At 43.4% G+C, this 24446-nt stretch overlaps 2 protein-coding genes across 3 annotated transcripts in view; one reads left to right on the top strand and one right to left on the bottom strand.

Moving 5' to 3' along the window:
- ITIH5 (inter-alpha-trypsin inhibitor heavy chain 5) overlaps positions 1 to 17992 on the top strand; it is a 67649-nt gene extending 49657 nt beyond the window's left edge. Inside the window, exon 15 of the transcript XR_016463737.1 lies at positions 17865 to 17992. The gene's annotated coding sequence lies outside the window, so the exon portion shown is untranslated. The remainder of the gene's footprint in view (positions 1 to 17864) is intronic.
- Positions 336 to 24446, bottom strand: part of LOC116232822 (store-operated calcium entry regulator STIMATE-like) — a 31397-nt gene continuing 7286 nt past the window's right edge. The window contains exons 2-9 of one of the 2 annotated variants that reach the window (XM_031603380.2): positions 20644 to 20692; positions 19999 to 20094; positions 17910 to 18031; positions 10819 to 10931; positions 9691 to 9774; positions 7885 to 8001; positions 1650 to 1763; positions 336 to 983 (exon numbers count right to left, since the gene is read on the bottom strand). In XM_031603380.2, coding sequence (XP_031459240.1) covers positions 870 to 983; positions 1650 to 1763; positions 7885 to 8001; positions 9691 to 9774; positions 10819 to 10931; positions 17910 to 18031; positions 19999 to 20094; positions 20644 to 20692 — 809 coding nt within the window. In that variant the 3' untranslated portion in view covers positions 336 to 869. The remainder of the gene's footprint in view (positions 984 to 1649; positions 1764 to 7884; positions 8002 to 9690; positions 9775 to 10818; positions 10932 to 17909; positions 18032 to 19998; positions 20095 to 20643; positions 20693 to 24446) is intronic. The other variant, XM_031611024.2, reaches the window with a different exon arrangement.

Here is a 24446-nt window from a genome sequence, read left to right as displayed (position 1 = left end):
AAAAAAACCACCTGCCCAACACTTCTTGAGACTTTTACAGTATGTGAGGCTTGCCTAGGTCTACCTGCTTAGAGACCTGGATCAGACCATGTTCTGGTTGGACTCTGAGTTTCAGCACAGCTGTCTGCAAACACATTAAGCAGCTGTTTTCTCCTCTAAGAGCTGCAGAACACTTTGCATTTTTGCTGTTTGTAGATTATCAGAGCCTGTTAACAAGAGCGAATAGGAACTTCTAACTTGTAACAGAAGATGCCAGGATCTGGGATGACCCAACAACTCCTGCCCCTTTTTCTTTGCAGGGCTAGTGTCTCACAAAATAAGGCACTGGAAAACAATTCACATATGAAGCAGTTTTAAGTCAAATATTTATTGCATTCCTTATAAAATAGTAAAAAAAGAAAAATAATAATGCATCAGATCCACTGAGACAGTCTTCCCAATTCAAGGCATTTAAATATATAATCACAAATAATATAATCACAAACCAGTTCTGTAGAGTATCTGTGCATATAAAAGTGTTACAGTTCTGACAGTATAGGATTTTTCTATAAAAAGAAGAGAACTTTTTGATTTCAGTCTTTAGCTCTGACAAAGTTACACCCAGCTGGCCAGCCAGAGGAAGCACGCATCCTTACCCTAACCTCAACATGCCTGCAATGTGCCTATGGTAGGGTTGGGTAGATAAAGCAGATACTGCTTAGATACAGGCTGCACGGACACCATCCTAAAGAGATAACTGCAAAAGGAGAGGCGTACATGAGGCAGGGCTCCACAGATCCCTAGGGATCAGCTGCATTCTGCATCCTTCCTCAGCCAGCTCAGGAATCACAGTACTGCTTCCTCCCTCCACCTCCCTTGTCTCAGTGCTATCAGATGACCACGTGGTAGCTGGGCTGCTTCATCTTCTGGTTTGTTCCCTGGAGTCCTGAGATATCCTGGTCACTTTCAGACTGGTCAAAATCCATGTCTGGAGAGAGCAGCACCTGGAGAGGAGAACAGACAGATGCTCACGGAATCAGTCCTCAATCAGACAGCAGCTGGAATTTCCTTCTCTCATCTTAATACCACAGACAATATCCCCTAGCAAGGGACTGCTAGAGGGGACAAGCATCCATAAAAGGACCTACTGCCAACAGGGTTAGATCTTGAAGAGCAGGGAGGTCTTCAAGTCACCTTGACCACTCCAAAGACAGCCAGGAACATATGGATCCAAACACAGATGCTCTGGTACCCGCAAGCCCTCTTAGGAGTGGAACAGGCAGCTGAAAGCTTTGTTCACCAGGGGACAGGACTCACAAACATTCACATTAAGGCCAGGCTGCAGCCTCCGAGGAGATGCACAAAAACTAGGCCACATTTTGCAAACAGCTGTAACAAGAGACATTTTCCCAGGCCCCCAGCTGCTTGTGATCTCCAAAGCTCAGCCAGGGAAACAAGCAGAACTCAGGGTTGCTTCAGCCATAGCCAGCAGGCTCAGAGTTGCTGAGCTAGCCTGACACCTTCTTATTCCTACCCAGCAGAGTCTGAACTGTAGGAGCCAGAACAGAGCACCAACACCTCCCACCAGCACCTCTCTGATAAGAACACTTTGCTGCATAATCACAAGGCTGCCCGTTGCCTCCAGAACACCTATGCTCTCAGCTGCTAACCTCAGACTTGAAGCTATCAAGAGGCAGTTCTGAGCTAAGTGGCTGCCACCGGCCTGGAGCATTCGCTCGATGCAGACGGAACCATCCTGATGGGACATCCTCCAGCCATATCATCTGGAAGAGGAAAAAAGGCTAGATTTTACTCAGGCTATGGCTGCACAGCCCCACAGAAGAGCTGCAACCTAATGCTAACCAGCAGGCTGGACAAACAAGTTGTTTGCATGGGTAGTATTCTATGATTCTATTCACAGCTTGACAAATTGTTTGTTCAACCTCATTTGACTCCTTTAAAGCTCAGCTTTGAGCAAAAGCAGCCCTACTGTCTTTAGCCCCAGCAATAGCAAGATCTAAGCACAGATGATGTACAGTCACCCCAGCAGCAGCTAGGAGCCAAGGCTTTCTGGTCAGCAGTGATCCCCCAAATCAGTAGCATGACCAAGTCTTTGACACTTGTGCCCATCTATAGCATAGAGTTAGACCTAAGTTTAGCAGCACAGCTTAGGGCTTTCAGTTTTATTTCTCTAGATGAGTGATGTCAGAAGTCCCTCTCCTCCATTTGCCTCACAACACCCAGTTAGCATCATTAGTTCATGGCCAATAAGGAAAAAAAAAGAGCCAATTAGCACTCTCCCCCATGCCAAATGAAAAAGAAAAGCAGCAGCCTTCACCCAGCTAAGACTTCCCACTCAAGTCTCAGCCCCATCTGACCCTACATTCATAGAACCATAAAGGCTGGAAAAGCAACTAAAATCTAGTCCAACCATCAACCCATCCCTACCATGTCCATTAAACATGTCCCTGGGTGCCATATCCACCTTTTTCTCCTAACACCTCCAGAGATGGTGACTCCACCACCTCGCCAGGCAGCCTGTTCCAATGCCTCATCAATTTGTGATGCGACTGGAACCAATGAACTGTGAAGCCTTGCGTTCATCCCACAAAACCCTTCTACCTCCAAGACACCAGTTATAGAACAGCTCATAAGCTTTCAGCCCAACAGACCCACTAACAGCTCAACCAGACCCAGAGCCCAGCATTCCTTGGTGAAATAGAAAAACAACACAACTAGAGCAGGAGTACAGCCTTATTCATGGCCATCTCCAGACACAGTTGTGAATGAACATATCCTCCACTTGTTTATTTAAAACAGCATCACCAAGCCAGTCACCACAGCAACAAAGCAACTAAACAGGAAAAACAAACTGCAATGAGTCAGTGACTTCAAAGAAGCCGAACAGCCACAGAACAAGACATTTTCCCCACTCTCACACACACACTCCATCTGATTTCGTTATCCTCAGAGCAGCACATCAGATACTCAAAGGATAGCAATAGATCAGATTAAGATCTCATTCCCCTCCATCCCCTTAAGTTAACCTACACAACCCCATTCTTTTTTTTGTTCAAGACATCACAGGAAATTTTCCATCTCTTCCAAGTGAAGATTTCCTGTTTGTCATATAAATATTATGATGCTGGAGGACCTGGAAAAAAAAAAGGATGATTAACTACACACAGCATTATTTTGAAAAAAATCACTGAACTCTGACAGGCTGCAATAGGTCATCTTTGGAGTCTAATGAACTGATTATTTAGGTGGGTTTCATGCTGTAAACTCAGACCTTCTCACAGCCAGCCATGGCTGAGGTAGAAGACGCTGTGTGTCCAGATCCCTTTGGGCTGCTATCTGCCTGCTCTAGAGCTCATACGAAACCACTCAAGCCAACAGTCCTCCAGTAACCTTTCCATAGCTCCATGGTGAGCTTCATCATGAGAAGGCACTTCACTGCTATGAGGGTCATGGTACAGGCCCTCATTTTTTCCCCCAGACAGAATTGTTTGGGATGTTTCAGCACAGCTTGATCAAGATACTTCCTCTACAGATGTTTCCAGGTCAGAATCACAACAGTTCAGTGGTACAGCTGGAAATGGACACTGTCCAGTCTCAGTACAATATGCTACTTTCTATTTGGCCCCTAAATACTTCATGCATTCCTCCTCACACCAGGAAGAATGAGTTGAAAAATAGAGAATCTCAAGAGCTATTTCCATGCAAGACATGGAATTTTGTCTGAAACTCTACTAGTCACATGCAGAGACAGGAACCATCCTACCTTCCTCCCACATCCAAGTTCAGATGAGTTCCCATATCTCAGTAGGACTGACAGGTGGGACAGTCTCCTACCAGAGACCATACCCATCTTCATTTAACTTTCCCCTAATGAGCAGGCACTCCATTTCACCTTGAGCTATTAAAAAAAAAATAATCAGCTCAGCTAACCAATTAGCAAGTCAAACTTGCTTTTGGAGTGCTCTTCAACTCTTAAAGCAAGCAGTAGAGGTATCAGCATTCACTATCACCTTCAATCTAGCAAATTTGCCAGAAGTTCCTATGGAAGGGATTAGAATTGGTGCTGCATTCCATGAGAACCAAAGGCAGGTCCACGTAGTACGTTAGCTTTCCTCTCAACCCTTAAACTAACCTCCAGTTTCTCTGCAAAGACTCTGAGAAGTACCACTGCTAATAGACCAAATGTTGCTGTAATTTGCCTCTGAAAGTGTAAAACTTCAAAGAGGAGAGAAAAAGAAGCAGAAGCTCACTTATTCCCTGAGGAAAAAACTAAAACAAGTCCAAAAAGATCAAATACAACGTTATTAGAACTGACTTGTTTTCCTAAATGGTGAAAACAAAGAAACCACAGATAAGATCTGAAGTTTATCAACACTTACAAGAACAAGGGAAAAGAGACACAGGTCAAGGGCAGGACACAAGCAAAGCAGAAATCAGGACCAAGCAGATGAATGCACTTCCCTACCCTGAATAGCACCAGATTCAGACAAGCACTCTGACATTCCCTATCCATCCCACACAAAGGGAAAAATGGACTGAACATTTACTAAGGTAGGACACAAGTTGACAGAGGGAAGATTTAAGGCTGACTTGGAAGCAAGAGTGAAATTCTTCTGCACTAAAACTGAAAAACAGAATTTCAATATGAAAAAAATAAATCACAGAACTGCAGGGGTTGGAAAGGACCTCAAGAAATTGAGTTCAACTCCCCTGCCAAAGCAGGTTCCCTACAGTAGGTCATACAGGTAGGCATCCAGATGAATCTTGAGCATCTCCATAGAAGGAGACTCCACAACCTGGGCAGCCTGTGCCAGTGCTCTATCACCCTTACTGTGAAGAAGTTCTTCTGCATGTTAACATGGAACTTCCTACATTCAAATTTCAAGCCATTATTCCTTGTCCTATTCTTAAGCATCACAGCAGTTTCATTATCAACAAGAGCCCAGTGGCATATCAGTGTCTCACAGAAGAGCTTTGAAACCCAGGAGACGGACAATTACTTTTGTTTGCATTACAGCTGCCGAGTCAGCAAACAACATCAGTGGTAGAATAGCTTGGTCTCCTCTTATTACTCATCTGAACTGCCAATGACAAAACCAACATTTCATAGAATCATTAAGGTTGGAAAAGATCATCTAGACCCAACATTGACCCATCACCAGGATACCCACTAAATCACATCCCTCAGTGCCTTATCTACTTCTTGAACCCCCCAGGGACAGTGACTCCTCCACCTTGCTGGGCAGCCTGTTCCAATGCACTACTACTCTGAGAGTAAGTTTTCCCTAATATCCAACCTGATGTTATTGCTGCTATCCCTACGGCAAGTGCTGAGTACAGTTTTTTAGCAGGTTAACTTCAGACTACTCCTTTCCTTTCTCCCCCTTCTTTTCCAGAGAAATTGCAAGTTCAAGTGAAAATAATGACACTACTGGTGAGATAGGCAGAGGGTTGAAATTCAAGAAGGCAGCATGATGGGGAGCTGTTGGCGCCTGCTGCTAGACAGTGCTGATGAACCCTGATAAACCACAGGACACATTAGTCCCAGCCAGCCCTGCCCTGTACAGAGATGCTTCTCAGCTCTCTTTCTCCTCCTGTCTAGGTAGGTAGCAGGGAGAGAAGAATAACCTATTCACATGGAGAAAGTTTAACCAAAACAAGCCCTGAAAACCCTTGTTTTCTGATTTGGAGCCTAAATCCCAGCTGACCCAGCTGTAGCACTCAACCATTTAACATTGTATTTAATAGCAGAAAATTAAAAAGTGACAAAGCAGGAGTCTACTTCAAGGCCTGATGCAAAGAAGCAGAATTGGGAAAAGAAGATCACTCATGTCTGACTCTTTTTTAATTAACATCTTTCCCTACCCATATTATTTGTATAGTGCTGGAGAAGAGAAACAGGAGCTTATCTGAGCAGTCCCTGCAGACAGATCCAGGTACTGAACCCATCACCTTAGAGGCTAAACTGCAGTGTTGGATCAGACAGTTTCAAGGTATACAGACAGCCTACACATGGAAGGTTTCAGAGAAAGTTTTCATGAGAAAAGGAGCCAAATACTTGGAGGATATGAAAAACCTTTGACAGAAAGAGTCAGCCTGTAGGAGTCCACATCCACCACATGAAGTGCCCTACCTAGGTCAAGCTATCAGAAGAGGCTTTCCAGCTTGTGGAGATTAACAGGTATCTTCTTTTTAGGTTATCCAAAAACTGAGCTAGAGGCCATAAAACACTTGTCTCCTCCAATGGAGCAAGGCAGGAGACAACTCCATTTCTATGGAGATCCAGTAACTCCAACACCATCTGTGTATCTACACCAGCCTGAAGCTTATGTAACATCTGTGAGGTTAAGTGACCCAAGCTTAGGCTGCTACAGGTTGAAAAAGAACTTGTAGCATCTTAGTTGCTCTTTAGTCAAAAGAAGGGCAAGGAGGCAGCATAGTATTAGCTGAATTTAAACCTGAGTAACACTCCACCACATCCAATCAGTAAAACAGATCTTCACCATCAGTTTTATATTTTGAGTGGAGCTAGGTGCTATAATCAGAGCAAAGTTTCTATCTAGAGTTAATCCACCTTTATGTCCTAGGTAGCAGTCCTTAGCTTCCATGTACAACTATTAAGATATCTTCGTACTGCTCAGCTCCTCTTCCCTCTCCAGATCAATACAAATTTCTTCAGGATGCCCCACAGCTGAGGAAACTCCCTGGGAAATATTGCTCACGTGTCCTCAGTAACCTAGCCAAGCCACAGCTGTTTATCTGGGTGTTGGGCCAAGCAGAATGATTCATTTGTCTCACCACTTGCTTGCATCTGCCTGCCCTTCCTGCCAGAAGGGCAGATGCCATGTCCTTCTGAACCCTTAGGCCATCCCTGCTGGGCAGACCATCAAGGACACTACTGAACACCGCTACCTATGCATACACTGAAGAATTTACAGTAATATTTATAGTAACTGGCCATCGTGCTCATTAGTACAAGAACAGAGTTACTCTGTGAAATACTTCTTGCTTTCTCAGTGTTATTTCTGTCCATCCTAAATTCCTCAGCTACTCCAGGAGCCAGCCTATGACTGCCAGAAGTGATTTAACGTTAACTCTTGCCAATGAGCTGCAGGATACAATCACAGTGTCTCCTGATACCTGGAGTCAGGCACTCAGCACTCAAACAAGGGCTGGGAGCCAGGGGGAAGAAAGGCAATTCAACCCAGTGAATCAGGTTGTAGCTTCTGCAAAAATCTGATGGGAAACTCAGGCAGTACCTGCCTGGCAGTCCACACATCATTACCTACAGGAACAAAGCCTGTTGATACTGGAGCATTCCACTCCCACCCCAGTCTCCTTAACATCAATACTCAGGCTCAGATGATGCAAAACACAGCATTCTGCAGCTACAAGACCATTATTAGACTGAATAATTCGAAATACTGACAAAAAAATCAGGATTCCCAGCAGGGCCTTGTGCTTCCCCCCTTCCCCCCCAAAAAAAAGGAGGCTACTAATTGCAGTAAGGAAAGCAAGATCTGAGCCAAGATCAACTAAAATTAATAACAGCAAAGTTGATAGTACTAGGGCAGATGTGGCCACCAGCTTCAGCCTGTCTTTCTTGTGATTCCCACCCTCCTCCCAAGATGCTGTCATCCTAGAGAACAGTATTTCAGCACTACTTTACAGGTTGTGATACTACATCAAATCCTCCCAGTGAACCTCTGATGACCTCAGCTACAAGCATCAGAAGTTATTTGGACTTCCCAAGGTCACCCCCATATTCATCAAACATCAGTCCAGGTCTATGCAACATGGAGGTACACTGCATAGTTCTGATAAAACAAAAGCCATATTCAAGTGCACAATTTGGTCTTTGATTTAGAACATCTTTGGTCTTACCCGAGATTCTTCACTCCTCCTAGCTTGTGGGGTTTCTGTGGATCCATTGATGTTCAACATATCTTTCTGCTTGTGTTTCCTCATGATCAAGCTGTCCACAACCCAGAACATAACGGCCTTGGGGAGAAAGGAGTTTCATGAATAGACTGCAGAGACCAAAATATAAAGTCATGCAAACCAAGCTACTTTCTTCTCTTTTTGGATCCTCCAAGCCTCCATCTTCCAGCAGCCCAATATCCAAATTAATTCTGTATTATGTGTATCTGTTAGGGTGGATGAGGCAAGTTGCTAAGGTCTCTTCCTCACAAATTCTGAGGATTCCCTTTTCACTGGAGACCAAGTGAAAACAAATCACTGATCTACAGATCAGTAGACCAAGTTTCTACCAGAATTAAATCACTGAACCAACGCCATCCAATATTCATTCACTTGCTCTTAAAGTGACTGGTGCAGACAGAACCAGAGCTTGCTTTCAAGCAAGTGCACCACGGGGTGGGGTTGGGAAGAGAGGTTGAAATAGCACAGGCAGGTAAACCCATCTTGCCAACACTCCATCTGTTGTAAGAAGCGTGAAGGAGTTCAACCCTTTTCCAGGAGAGATCTCAGTGCTAAGATCTTTTTCTCACTTGGCATATTGGGGTAGTAATTGATCTGCCAGTAAAGCATTGCATAGCATCAAGAAAACTAGAGAAAATAGAGCTTTTGCCAAACTAAGTTTGAGAATATTAGTAGTTTTGGGCAGTCTGAAGTAATCTAGACATAGACCCCATTACTACATCCTTTGCAAGAGCTTTAGCTTTTGTTCATGTTCCCATGACTATTTGCAAATTTAAGTGACAGTGACATCACAGCTTTAAATGATGCAGTTGGACAAAGACCATGTCTGTCAGGAGTAGATCTTCTGCCAATACCCAACACCTGTCAAAAGGACCAAAGTCTCTTGTTTTAACAGTGCTTTCTACCCACATAGCACTGCAAAAAAAAAAAAAGCACAGTACATGGTCAATCCAGTGCCCTCATACCAAATACACGTCACTACACTTGCAGAGAGATCTGCCATGCACTTCAATGGGACTTATATACTCCTGGGACAACCAGATTGCTACTCTAATGGGAAACTAGCCTCTATTTCTGCTGAAAGCATGCTTTTTGGCCACTCCAGTAGCCTTGGTGAATATAAGCAAGAAAGAGCATTGTTTTTTCTCTTTAAGGTTGGAGTACAAATAAGACTTTTGAAATATTTGCAGCTTTGTGATGTTTGTAGGGACTCTTTACTTGGCATATACAAAGGATATAATTTGTTTTTTCCTTCCTCAGCTACAGTACACTTAAAAAGATGGATCATAGTAAGAGGACTTATTTGCCCTGAAAGTCCACTGAATTATCTTGCCTTTTTCACCTCTCTTCCCATACACGCTTCCTCCACTTTTATTCACAATTGAAAGCGCAGCAAGTTCCCACTGAAGCACCATTCCTGTAAGAACTTTAATAGGCTTTGGAGCACCTTTGTTCCTTCCACATTGCTGTTTAGATGCAGTTCTCAGCTGATGTGTTTCAACTGTACTCAAAAGTAAAGAAACAGCCACACAGCAGCTTGGACAAAGGAGTGGGAATTAGAAGCAGAGCCCTTAGTAGGCAATAGTTACAGATTTGTGCTTGTAGCAAAGATCTTTGCTTTCACTCCCCTTTATCTTGTCCATCCACTTTGATTACTCAAGGCCACCAAGCATGTCCCATACATTCTTCCCACTGGAAAGGACCCGTTTCCAAACCATCTCATTTTGTACTTGCAATGACATCACTTACATTTACAATAAATGGCACAACAAGCATAACCAGGATGAGCTCCAACTGGGGGTTTGGGATGTAACTCAGGAGGATCTGCTGAAGCTGCAGAGAAGAAAAAGCATTTAGAAGCATTACTCAAATAGCTGTTTGCTGCAAACAGAATGCATTCTTAAGCTATGTCCTATCTAGGGCCCTGCATCCCTTGCTTTAGCCTAACTCTTAGAGGTGGTTTAGGCTATTTCTTTAGTCCAACTGCCAAGCATTTTGTTTTCAGCAATAAAATGAGTGAAGATAGACTTTAACTACCCGTGACAACAGCTGGTAGGACTGTTCTTGGCTTCTTGAGCCTAGATGCAAAATAAAGTCAACGTATTTGCACAGCCATGTGCTAGATCAATGTTCACAGCCAAGTCTCAGCACTGTAGGCTGCTACATTTGAAAGAGAAGCCCTAAACAGGAACAGATAAATGCTCCCAGACTGCTGCAAGTAACAGTACAATTAGGTCACATCAGCCCTTTTGGGTACAAGGCACCAAGTGCAAATGCACTCAATACTGGGATGACCCCTTAATTCCTCAAAAAGCTTTTGTACCAGTGAATTACCCACAATGCCTACCTTCCTCCATATAAATGGCTACAATTCCCAAAAAATGCATGTTTTTTAATTAAAACAATCCCAACAAACGAATGTCCCCCTAGTTACCATACAAAAGCATGAGGAGAAGAGTGGGGCAATACTTTATAGGGGTTAATTTGGAACAATCTAGTAGTTTCCCTAGTTTAGGCACGAGGCCACAAGTGCATTGACTTGACAAGATAATGTGGAAATCCCCTGGCAGAACTGAAGTAGCTCAGCCACCAACCAGCCCAGCCCATTTTATTCTTCTGAGAACAGAAAAGAAAACTGAAGAAAAATAATCATATTCCTCTAGTTCTTGACAAGCGGGAGAACATTATCACAGGCCAAGTTGTTATGAAAATCATGTTTCCTCAGACTTAAGTAATAGCTAATTATCACAGAGAGCTGTCAACAAGTCAAAAGGATTAAAGACCTACGATGATGTGGACCATTAACAGGGCAAAAATGACAAGAAAAAAACCACAATAGCTGTAGCTAGGAAAATAAAATACAGCTTAGGAGCCTACCTTTGTCCAACCAGGGATCAGCAGGACAAGGCTAATCAGGGTCTTCTCCACAGCCATAATCAGCAGGTAGAGGATACACTGGCCAATCCAAGCAGCAGCTTGTGGAGGGTCACCTGGAAGAGCACAATACATAGACATAGGACAAGACAGCCTTGCAGATAAGTTACCTCAGGCTTGACATGTGTCCTATAATGCCCACGTTCACCTTATGCATATGGGGAGAGAGACAGCCCAGGCTCTGCCTCTGCTTATCCAGCAGCCCTCATATACTCAAGAATCACAGCTGAAAGAAACATTCCCAGTAACTTCAAGGAGATTAGCTAAACAGATGGATCTTGGTTTGGGAGACATTCTCCTCCTCTTGGGGAGAGCCCTGAACATACAGAAGCTTGGGGATGCATCTTTTCCTTCTCCTTCAGCTACCAATAGGCATTGCAGGCATCCAGCCTATGGTATATATTTGAGCTAAATATATACAAGGATAAAGGGAAGAAACCCTGTTTGTACAAAAGTGGCCAGTACCCCATCTGAAAGCACAAATCACTGTATACCCTTGTATAGAGAGTAAGCTTGTGTGTATGGATTCTGTTTAGTGGGCATGGTAGTGATGGGCTGACACTTGGACTAAGTGATCTTAGTAGTCTTTTTCAATCTTATCGATTCTAGAACTCTAAGCTGCTGAGACTTCTGAGCTTTCAAATGGCTCCTTACAAGCAAGCATTGCTTTCAGAACATTAGTAGCTTGGTTTGCCCTTCTTGCCAGGGTACCAGAGACTTCATTTCTCTTCACTTCAGCAAACCTAGAATAGCCTGTAAAGAAAAGTTTCACCCCATCACCGATTCTGCCCCCCATTACTTCCTATGGAATAGTAAGCTTGTAGGAACAGTTCACAAAAACCTGTCCCATATGGACCAGAGTTTGACTGATAATCTTTTTCCGAATTAAAATCCACTCCAACCCCCAAAACACAGCACTGCACAACAGATCCTTTTCTACACCTCCAAGTTACTCCCCTGCCAAATCTTACCTGCCTAATTTCCAAAAGTTTCTGGTCACTGATTTCAATGTAAGACAAAAGCTTTCAGTCCTAACCTGAATTATGCTTTCGCTGATTGAGTGAACAAATTGTTGTGTGTCAGTGTCTGAGCAAGAGACAGTGGCTCCATCCCCCTAGGTTTTACAGCAACCCACTAAAAAAAATAATCAATGCTAATTAAATATGAATGCTTCCAATGAAGTACTTACCAAGTAATAATAAAAAAGCATATTTGTATTGCTAGCAGTGATAATGGCACTGTATCTATTACATGTGCTTGCTTCAGCCGTCTGTAAGTACCCTCCCAGCTGGTTATCATTTTCACAGGTCATCAGAATATCTTGAGTCTGCAAAACTGAGCTGCAGTATCTGGCTTAGGAAAAAATGTAGCACTTCCTCTTACCATCCAAATCGAAAGATAATCGCTGGCAGTGTTTGCTTCCAGAGGAATTGGGCCAGAACTTGGAATTGCATTTGTGCAAGATGCTCAAGCTACTTTTGGATGGCAACAGACAGGGAGCTCTGCCCTGCTTTTCTCAGCACAGTGCTGCTGAGACACAGCAAGGGAAGCCCACACAAGTAGTTTGCAAACACTGATCCAAATCATCATGCATAGCTTTGGTCACAGAAACCAACAGCATGGGCCACAACTTACTAAGAGCTGCTATCTGACCAAGTCCAGTGCTGGGAGAATCCACTTAGCAGGGAGTGCAAAAACAAGTCTGCATGCATGTTTGTACTTCCTGTTATTTGTTAGCAATGTACCAAAATATTTGCAAAGCCACTGCTAAGAACAGAGGCATCCAGCTCGTCTCTCCATGCCAGAGAGCTCCATGTGATCACCTTGCATTCCAGCTTTATAATTGCCCAAGCCACAACTGAAGAGGGGAGAGAAGGAAGCGGAAGCTGTGGTTTCAAGATGCTGAGAGCCAGACCAGCAGGAACCACATGGAGGAGGAGCTGGGAAGGTTACGTGCAAGTGCAACCAGCACTGAGGATTTTGGAAAGCACACATCTGCACTCCTTGGCAGACAGCAGCTGGATGGGTGGTCTGCACAGCATTGTTGGCAGCCTGCAGTTAAAGGCTGGGGTCAAAGAGGTTTTACTGCTCCTGAAGCCTCTCCTGATGAGTTCTGGTATCTACTCTTCTTCAGTACTGGCTGAGCCTAGTGGGGCTTTTTGCCTGATATCCCCAGACCAACCAAACCTCTCATAAGCCCTGGGGTTACCATCAGGTATCAGAGCTCACACAAACAAAACAGGAAAACAAACATAGCCATGGACTCCTTCCTGTAGCTGAACTCTTTGCCTTTTGCTCTGTGTCATCAGCTGTTGTGGTCAATCCCCCATGAGGAAACAGGGACTGACAGCACAGCTTTGCAAGTCAGCTGTCCCACACTGGTTGCAGTGACACCTGCAGCACACTTCTCTCCAATGTCTCAGCCCTCCCCAAAAGCATCAGCAAGTGGAGATACCTCCAGAATACCTGCTCCCTCACACCCTTTTGGCAATAGGTCACTACCATCCGTTATCACAAGCAGCTATAGATCTTACTTCTGCATATTGTGCACTTAACAGCCCTAACCCTCCATCACTCAGATAAGCTTTGGCTAACATGGCTGAGATGCAGACAGTAAGAGAAACAATCTGCTGCCTAATCCAGCATGGGGCAGATTCACCCTTATCTTTAATACTTTCTCACCTAAATCATTTCTCCCTCATTCTCAGTCTTAAAGAAACCCTTCTTTTTTCCTTACTACCCATCAGACCTCACCTTGTCAGAGGTGCCTCCACCTCTGGCATATCAAATATCCAGCTTCTCACTCTGATCCTTTCTGCATCACCTAAAGCAGCAGCTGCAGATCTCCTCTGCAGTAAGAGTTCCTAATAGCCCTTTGACATGCCCAGATTAAACAACAGAAGGATCTGCAAAGAGACCTGCAGACCTAGGGGTCAGATGTAGCCATCTGCTCTATCACCTTCAGCAGCCTCAAGCTGCTACTGCCTTGGAACTTCGCTCTCCTCTTCAGACTCCAAGCTTTGTTTTCAGAACATGGGATGTTTCTGTACAGGAATGCATCCCAAACCACAGAATTACATGCCTTTATTGCCATTACCTAGCAGGAAGATCACAGGATGTCTCTGCAGTTATTCTCCAGCATCCTGGTATCCCAGCGATAGAAGGGTGCTCATTTAGATGCTGGCTTCCTACTGCCAGTATTGGGTTAGATGGCAGGGATGGGGAAAGTCAGGCCAGGAGCATCCTTAGATGCCACTTTATGTCTTCAGTGAACCAAGCACCACCCAGAAATCCCTCAGTCTGTGGATGTGAGAGATTCTCCTGATATGGTGGTGATGGGTTGATAGCTGATGATCTTAGATTCATTATGGTCATTATGGTTGGAAATACCACTATGATTCTGTATCAGGTGTTTCCACTAGAAACTTTGGGTAAGTACCTCTAAAGCTGTTTCTGCCACACAAGATGCCCATCAACAAAACCCAATTTGCTCCCTGGAGGCAGAAACCAATTCAATGCCCTCCCTTCACTGCAAGCAAAACTTCCCTTTTTATGCAAGGAAGAGAACAGGCACAAAAGATCTCTGCAGATGTGCTAGGGAAAGCTACATCATACTCCCTTTGAGTGGTTCCCTGCAGCAAGGACAAATCTTTGTCCTGCAACTCCTAGAGGAAAGGATGCATACATTGCATTTTGACCAGTCTCCTCCAGCACCCTATTCCACCATCACCTCCTTTAAACAGACCTAGGATCCCCAGTGCCTGCAGCAACCTCACAGACACAGCTCATGTTCTGCTTGTGCGTGGGAGCCCAACTGCTTGCAGAGCAAAAGCAGCACTCCTTGAGGTATTTGAGTTGTTACCATACAACAGGATTAGTTTTAATCCAAGCTGTCTAATGTACCAAGCTGTCAAGGCCCACGTGTTAGTGCCAGACAGCTTTATTTGTAGTCTTCCAGGGACTACACATGCACTGAACAGGTGGGAAAACATTTAACCATAGCCAGGGCAGAGAGTTCAGGGAGGCTGAGGAAAAGTGAGTGTTTGAGAATACTGAAAGTTGTATGGGTTAGATGGTGGGGATGGGGAAAGTCAATAGGAACTCAGTGAAGATATTTAAATTGTACCTCCAAGACAAAAGTATCTGTGTAATTCTCAATTGCTATGTACAGAGAGCAGGAAATATTGGTAAAACATCTGAATTGCATGCTAAGGACAAAACAGCCCCCTAGGTTAAAGCTATTTTCAGCAGTATTTTCTCAAGCATTAGCAGCCAGCTCCCTTGGCTGCTTCGGTTCATGGGAATATTTACTATGGAAATTTTGTAGGCCATCACAGCAGGGCCAAAAGCAGCCTACACAGGTCCTCAGTTAAACTCATCAGCTGGCACAAAGCACATTCTGCTATAACTGAGTTTGACCAGTGGAGTTCAACAGCCTTCAGAGGCCTCCAAGCAATGCGCCTTTCCATTTCTGGACAGCAAATGAACACAAAGCATCAAACAGATGGATGTGGTCAGTGACCACAGCCATGCTCCTATATAAGCCTGCCTCCCTGAATAACTTTTCAAGCCAAGATATCCACTTCTTCTCACTGTTTCATCATGCTGCTCTTCAGCATTTGACTCACTCACTGCAAAAGTGTCTTAATGAGTTGACAGAGTTTGTTTGCCTCAAAGTACTATTTTAGAAGAACTTGAATATTTGAGTTGGTACACAGTGCAGGGATGCTGCAGCCATCAAGAGGTTTCCCTCTAGCAAGCTTCTTACACAAGAACTGGGAAGAGGCTGAAGGACTTGAAGTTTGGAGGCTGGAGTTTATCAACCACATTTTTCCAAACCTACTTGAACCAACAAGAAGAGTGAACCTTGCTGGTCTTCATTCTCAGGAGCCAAGCACCTCCAGAAGAGAGAGCAACCTTTTCAAATTTACCTTCCTATGCTTAAAAGACAATCCAAAGAGCTTCTGGGTAAAGATGGAGGAGCATGAAGGTATAGGAACTTTTGACTCTCCACTAGCTAAAAACAGGTCATTTCTGGCCTCAGCTGTCTCTGGCTAAGACTCAAGAGACTGATCTCAGAATGGGTGTCTCCCACTTTTTTTTGGAAATATGAGAATAATCTATTTTAAACAGTCAGTTCTGGACAGCTGGTTGCCTGAGAGAACAGTAGGTTCTGTCTGCATCATGGATTTGGTGTTTTTGTGGTATTCTGTCCACCTTCCTCTGCAGAACAGCAGGAGAAACTTTTGCTCCTCAGGATAACTGAAGAAAACAATGCAAGTCTGGTACAGCAATTAGTCCAGAAACTGAATCTGAAGCTTGTATTAAACTGTGGAGAGTTTGCCAGCATCTTCCAAACCAGTCTAGAGGTTACTTAACAGCAGAGCTGAGGATAGAGTTCTGTTCCCTTAGCTCTGCAGCAGGATTTCATTTGACGTGCCATTTGACTACCATTTAACTTTTCCATCACAGTTGTTCTGGCCAAGAATGGTGCTGGGTGGATGAGATTTAATCGCCAGTTCAAGAACTAAATTCAAACAGCAGCAGAAACTTTTTTTGTTAAGAAAACCAAGATTTCCTTGGAGGAGCAAGTTGTTTCCCTCCTCAAAGGTTGGCTTAGACTACAGAAACTTCAGCTCAAGAAGTTCATTACTACTCTGCAAGGCTAAAGCTGTCAATATGCATTAACATTTTCCTGCTTCCATTCAGCTGCAGACGTGGCATGTGTAGCAGTGCTCTGGGATGACTGCAGTTGGGCTTTGAGTACTGACTGCTCATAAAGTGAAAAAGCACCGATGTCTGAACCAGGAATACTTATTCCTCTGCTGCCTCATTTGAATGACTTTAGAACATTGCAGCCTTTAAAACTACTCTCAGGTTTAGCCACAAGCCATCTCACAAACCCAGCCATCCCCTCCACCTTGTGCTGAAACCTGTTTAGGTAGGTGTAGCACTCCCTCTCTTATGCACTAAAGTAGTCAGCTAAAACTCAGAATTCAGGGTTGTTTCCACACTAATCCCACTTCAGTCTAAGTTTCACCAGCTTCTAAGGATATAGAGGAATGCCACTACCCCTAGAATAGACTTAATGATATAAAAGACAAAGTTATTCATATGAGTGTGTACTTTCTAAATAAAAAGACTAATGCAAAATAGCCTCATGGGTTAACTGCTCCCTTCACTGCAGAGAAGCACTGCTCTTCTCCTTCTGAAGAGAAGTGCTACCCTCTAGTGGGGCTCTTGGAGAAAGGCAACAATTTCCTCAACACAGGAACTGAAGCAGAGGCTGACAAGCTTACATGCGTTTTTAAGAGTTTTTTTTAAATGAAAAAATGGTTTTAAAATGTAATTTGGGGAAAACATGTCATTTGATAACCCAGTTTTATTGCTCTGTCGATGCCTACCATAGACAACTGCAAGAACTGTGCATTTCAAAAAGAGGCTGGAGGAAGTCAGTAACAAAACCCCCACAAAAGAGCCCTACAGAAAACCACTATGACACCCAAACACCATAATTTGTCACATGCATGCCGTTGAGGGATCATATACCTCAGGACATGTTCAACCTTTTATCACCAATCTTCTGTGCCCAAGCATGACTAACACAACAGCAGTTACCACAACCTAATGATGCTCCCAAAACATAACATAATTAACATTCAGGGGAGGTTCAGATTGGATAGCAGGAAAAATTTCTTCTCAGAAGGAGTGGTGAGGCATTAGAACAGGTTGCCTGAGGAGGTGGCGGAATCACCACCCCTGGAGGTGTTCGAGAGAAGGGCAGATGTGGCACTAAGGGCATGGGCTAGTGGGTATGGCAGGGGTGGGTTGATGATTGGACTAGATGATCTTAGTGTTTCTTTCCCCCCTCCCCCCCCAGCCTTAATGATTCAGTAGTACGGATTGTTGACATATAATAGAAGTTCATGTGCAATAGAATAGAAGTTCATGTTTTGCCCCTTAACCAGCCATTTTCTTTCCTTTCACAGAAGAGAAGAAGCAAGTCACCTTTGTGCAGAGCTGTAGGCACGTACCATATTCTCCAAAGACAAGATGTGTGTACTTCTGACGCTGCACAGCCCAGGAGACCACCTTCACACCAAGCCAAATCAGCAGCATCCCCAGCGTGGCATCAAGGATGAAATTAATAAGGTAGCTAGGAACAGAGGAAAAGGTCACTTTGTGAGGCTTCAAAAAACAAGTTCAAGTTGTATGTGTTCAAGTCTATATGACACAAGCTTCACTATGTATCTTCAAAATATGGAAATCTATCAAAAACTATGATTTCCAAATCCCTACTTAGTGGTCCAAGCTTTCCTTCCTCGCCATGTTACTGAATTTACCAATAGTCTTACCAGCTTAAGAGACTGATCAGCAGTGAAAGGAGGCAACACTATCTCCCTGGAACTCATTTATTCATACAGCATTAAATACTTGGGTTATTGAAGCTTAGGGTTTACTCCCCCAAAAAGAGAAGGTTCCATTTACAACATCTTTTGTTCTTAAATTAAAACCAAAGTTTCATAGAAGCATAACTACACAGGTACAATGTCCTTAAGTTACACCAGTGGAGACTCAAGTTGGATATTAGGAAAAGTTTACTCTCAGAAAGAGTGATGAGGTATTGGCACAGGCTGCCCAGGGAAGCAATGGAGTCACCATCCCTAGAGGTGTTCAACAAAAGAGTAGATATGGTACTGAAAGATATGGTTTAGTAGGTATGGTGGTGATAGGTTGGCAGTTGGATTAAATGATTTCAGTGGACTTTGCAATTTTAATGATTCTAAACATTTTCAGAATTTTATACAAGAAAACTGAATCTTGGACACCACAAATACTCCACAGAAAAGGTCAAAAGCCACTTTCATAGAGCAGGTGTAAAATACTATATGAGCAGAGAAGCAAAGCAAGAGGCAGAAGAATTTAGGAGAGGCAACAAGCCCTGGCTCAAGAACAGACACTCTGGGTTCTTGAAAGCCTCCAGTTTGGGGTTTCTGCTGCAGGTCCAGCAGCAAAATCCATCCCCATCAGGAGATTTAGGCCTGATGAGCTTGCTCTGCAGCTTTGGAGGTTTAAGCCTTACTGGAAAGCGTGCGAGAGGCAGAAGATCTGCAGGAGCCTTCTTGGGACTGCAAGATTCTCTCTCTCTCTCTCTAATCCAGGGCTTAGTATTTTAATGAACTTCACAGAAAAATCTCATACTGTTTTTGGCCAGTTTTGTGCTATTGAAATCTTATTTTGCAGCAATAGATCAGATACTTCTACAGTGTGAACCACCAAGCACAGAACTACAGGAACAAATGTTTCCTTTCCCAGAGCTTGATATCATTTCTGAATAAAGATACAGAAAAAAAAAAAAACAATCTTGTATTTGATAACCACTTCAAAAAAAAGGCATTAGGATTTCCCATTTCTAAAGGCTCAAATTAGTCCCTAGATTGCTCCCAATAGAACAGGGGACTCTGGTAGTTTATACTGGGCAGGATACACAGCATAAGAGCATCAGAGCCCAAGGGCAGGACTTCAGAGTTCTGCCCAGTTCAGTATTCAAGGCAGGCAGACCAGGAAAATGCCAAGCACATTAGGAGAAACTGAAGGGCATAAGCATAAATGGGGTTGTTTTCAAACAATGTCAGTTTAAAAGCAATCATAAATCATTTTAGAGGTTACATTTAGTCCCAGCCAAGCTTGTGGCTGTTCAAAGAAACACACTGAAGTGCAACATCCTAATATAAACAAAGGAGATAGGCCAGGAAGTTTTAAGCAGCATTTTGGAGCTCAAAGAGGATACACAAAATCAACTTTATCTAGTTCTGAAACGAATTGTAGCTGCAAATTGTCTGGTCTGGAGTAAAGATACATTTCTGTTAAATTCCAAGTCTAATTTACATAGCCCAAAATAAGACAACATGAATGCATGTGGTAGGTGAAACTGAAGTTCCAAGAAAAACATCCTTATGCTGGATAAGGGCCTTCAACCACACTGAGCAAAGCATACTTCTCTAGTATTCATCTAGTACTTTAAATAGCCAGCCACGTATGGTGGAAACCAAACATGTTCTGGTTGGTTTCCTCCCTCTTTTTCAAGACTGGGATCTGAATGGAAGTGCCTTTAGTACTTACAGAGAGCAAGGGTCCTCCTCAGTGAGATCAGACAGAAAAATGTTGGCAAAGTGGATGAAGAGGGCACCAATTGCTTGCTTGGAGGTATCATAAAACCTGGAAAGAAAAAAGCAAGATCTGTTTCCTAGAGCATCAGCAGAGGTCAGCCAAGCAAAGGCTGGGCATAGACCCATTTTCCTTCAAGAAGCATTTCTGATACCCAAGAAGGGAATTCCATTAATTAAGGGAAGAACCAAAGCCAGGGGACAGAAGCTTTTCTCTGCTAACACTGGCAAGCCAGCCTGGCCATACATAAAATCCACAGGATCATCTGACCCATCAGATGTAATTATCTGTTTAATTGAATTTAAAACCAAAACTTGACCTGGTCTGAAAGACAGTCCAGCTGTGTCAGTAGATGTTAGAGGACCACAACCTCTTGGATCAGCCACTTACAGTGAAAACAAGCTTTCTTGGAGGAGCTAGGGAGGGAATTTATTTCTAGGGAGTACCAGCTGCTTTAGGAAATTGGTCTTGGGAAGTAGTAGCAAAGCATTTTATTTAAAGACTAAATACCAATAGAATAGTCACAGAGCCATGAAGATTGTTAGTAGAAGAAATACTGGAGGTACATGGGCTTTTTAACATCCAAATTTAAAATCTTACCATATCCTCCAGGGACGCCTCTCTTCTTTTGGTTCCTTAAATCGCTTTACTGCAAAGAAAATTAGAGAGATTATGTTAACCATCAGAGCTGAACAGATGTGTATTTCCATACCCTGTCAAGTGGCCAGAGGGAAGCTAGGGAGGTTTCATCACCATCTGCCAGCCCTGATAATTCTTCCAGGCAAATCAAAATTATGGTAGTGATATTCAAGAGATGTATCCCAGTAGTCCATCAAGCTCTTGGATTCAAGAGGCACAATAAAGTCATCACCTCCTTGCAGCTCACAGGATCAGAAGTCAGGAAGCACCCCTACCATAAAAGTACCAGGGCCAAACTGCAAACAGGTAAAGCTCCAAGCTCATGCCAACAAACTGGAGACACTATTAAAACACTGATTTATTACACAATGTTTTGGATGTTCACTGGCTGTGTCTGGGATGTGGTTTCAGTACCATCAACCATGAGATTTTAAGAGATATATGAATACTTTACATGAAGTCCCTCTGCATATAGATTAGTTCACTCTTTGCAGCCACTCAGGTCCTCCATTCCAGAGCCCTCCAGTGCTCTCTATCACAGTTACTACTTGCAGATAACACTAAGTTTGTTCTTCATTTTTAAACTCTGTTCCACACGCAGTGCTCTGAGCATTGCAGAAACATCTCCAAGGGTCCCAGGTTGCTTGTTCCACAGATTTACGTTCTCCATGCATTCAGGTAGCTTTTACATGCCCAAACAGGAGCTGCTAATAGCTTCCTAGTGCTATACCACATACAGAAGTTCTTTTTACTGCTTTGCTGTCAATCCAACTAGGAATTTGTTTTACGGAGCACCACTTACCTGGCCAAGTCTTCTTCCCTTAAACCTAAGATACCAGTGCTCTGCAACAAGGAGACCTGGGAGAGATTTTCCTCACTATATTTTTTCCCCAACCTAATCAATGAAAGAGCATGCAGTAGCATCATTTTGCTTTGTGAGGTGGCTGCTAGCATCTACACCTAAGTCTAGAGGCTCTGCAGTTACAGCTGCTGTCTCAAAACCCCATGTAAATGGGGAACTGACCTGTCACAATCAGTTCCTGAAATGCTACCAGCTTGAACATGATTCAGAGTAAAAATAGTGATCTGTGACTTCTTTTTTTGGAGGCAAAAAGAAACTAATTCAGTGCTATTCTTGACGCTCCATCATAGGACATGAGCACAGCAGCTGCTTGGTGGTGCCACCTAGGGGAACCTAGAGCCTGAAAGCTACAGAACACACAAGTATGAATCAGTGTATAACCTTCCTAAACAAGCTATCTCAAGGGTATGTATTTGAAGCATGAATCACTAAGTTCTTCATCACCTCCCAGATTTGCCCAGTACTGAGCAGGTCATTGTGATGAGTGCTCTAAAAGGTTGAAGCCCAAAAAGACCACCAGCTATCTACTTCATCATCACCAAGTCTTTGCTCCTAGAGCTCTGTAGCTTACTCTGTGACTTTGAAAGTCAACCAAACACCAGAACACACACACATTTGGTATACAGCTCTAGATTACACTCCTCCACAGACCCATTAACTGAAAGATCAACCAGCAGAGCAACAAGCTCAGTAAAGGCTGGGAAGAAAAAGTTAACACACTAGCTGGAAACAGCTACTTCCAAATAAACTGCTCTTTTCTGTCTTGCATCTATATGGTAATTAAATGATGCACTGGGTGAGTCTCACTGTATTTGAGTATTCAACCTGCCAACTGGAGCCCAACCATCTGCCCAAGAAACAGTTCTGGGCTGCTTTCCCTGGGAAATTCCTGCCTGATCCAGCCTGAGAAGATCTAGGAATTCCCCTGCTTGGATGCTCGATGAAGTGGAACTTTGTACCTCTTACTAGCACAATGACAAGGTGACACATGAAAAAAATATGTCCTTCAACTCTAGGACTTCAGGCACATCCAAACAAGCACTTATATTTCATGCTTCCACAATAAATAAATAAACCAACCCATGGACTAACAAAGCTGAGAGGCCAGAATTCTTTAAACTGAAACTGACAAACTCGAAGCAAAGAGTACAAAAAAACTTCCCTATGGCATAGAAGGGCTCTACAGGCCACCAAGCTGACCACCAGGCCAATCACAAGAGCATCACAGATGATTTTTACTCTTGTCCTAATGAAAAGTGACAGATATGTATCCACAGCCACTCAGACTAGAAATAGTAATTCAGTGTGATAAGATGACAAGAGGTAAGAAGTTAATGGTGTGGTGCCTTGTTGAACATGGCTTGTCATGCCTCATTAGATTTAAGAGAGTTATCTGAGTCTGTGCAATTATCAGAGACAGTAAAACTGTTGTATTAAAGATAAAAGCTAGTATTATAGAGAAATAATTAACTGCTTAATAGGGCATTAACTGTGCAGAGCTGCATCAGGCTGTCTCTGAATTAAGCCAGAAAGCCAGCCAAGATCACTGGAGCTTGAATAGGCAGCAGAGTAGTTCAGTGGCCATGACCCAGAGGTTAAGGGTGATTTCAAATCCATGTAAAAATGGCTCCAGGTCTCTGAAACATCAAGAAGCTGATAAAACTCCTCTCCTCCAAGTCTCCCTGCAGGGGATCTGAGCCAGGGCACGCACAGATCCCTGGGTTGATGCTCAAGCTCAGCTGCCTTGGGAAACAGCTCAAGTCTCTTCTTGCTCTTCTCAAAGGAAATCTCTATTCACTGAGGCCACTCAGCTTTCCATCAGCTATAGGCATGGGTTTGCAACCATGGCTCTGGCAAGTCTTGATAGCAGACTGATCTATTATAGGACAAGCTGTGCTTGCTCATGCATGGTAATGCAAACAAAAATTGTGAACTAAATTTTGGCACCTGTAACCAATTAAGATTGTTTAGTGCAGGAGGCAAGGCTGGACCAGGCTCTGAGCATTCTGAAGTTGCTCAGATACAGATGTCCCTGTTCACTGTAGAGGAGCTGGACTAGGTGGGTGGCTTTTTAATGTCTCTTCCAACTCAAATGATTCTATGTCTCTAGGTGCACAAGACATAAGGGAGAGAATCCCCAACTAACTGAAGACAATAGTAAATAAAGAACTCCCCATGCTCATAGCTAAAGATCTGTGTAATAGAGCTAAAGGGAGGAAGATGAAGACTGCTTGTCCAGGCTTTTCCTGTGTGCCTTGCCCCTTCACTGATAGGTATTTCAACCACATTCCTAATGATGCCTTATAAGCTTCAATTGAATGGTAAAGTGAGAGGATGTCAGCTGTGAAATAGCTCACTGGAGCTATTCAGAGAGGCTTCAAAGACAGTCCTCTACAGCAAGAAGCCTCACAAAGCCCTATCTCTGAAGATGCTCCAAGGAGCTCAGCCACACTGTTGCAGTTTAATCCATGTGGTCTGAAACATCCCAGGAAAAAGACAGGTAGGAAAAGAGCATCCATATCTATCCCATTAAAGAGCCACTGATCTCAGGTGACAGCCTGAATTGGTGTCCTTACAAGTTAACACTCACTCCTACTTGGCTCCAGTTACAGCAGACAAAAAGCCCTGAAGTTCAGCAAAAGGGAAGGAACATGAACAGCAACTTGAGAGAAATGCCTTTTGCTTATGGCCAAGAAAGTGCAAAGCAGGAAACAAAACACTCCCAAACCCTTCCTCTTCAGTCAAGACAATGAAGATCACAGACACTTTGTTGAGGATCTCCAGGCTAGGATGAATTTGTCCATCTGAATAGAAACCCATGTAAAAAAAAAAAAAAAAAAAGAAAAAAGAATATATCCACTTGGGAGAAGAGTACTTATAGATCTGCAAGGCGTCAGAAAAA

Source organism: Phasianus colchicus, chromosome 1 (genome assembly GCF_987193195.1).
Source record: "Phasianus colchicus chromosome 1, bPhaCol1.hap1.1, whole genome shotgun sequence".
Taxonomy (NCBI): Eukaryota; Metazoa; Chordata; class Aves; order Galliformes; family Phasianidae; genus Phasianus; species Phasianus colchicus.
This window is presented reverse-complemented; position numbering and strand designations above follow the sequence as displayed.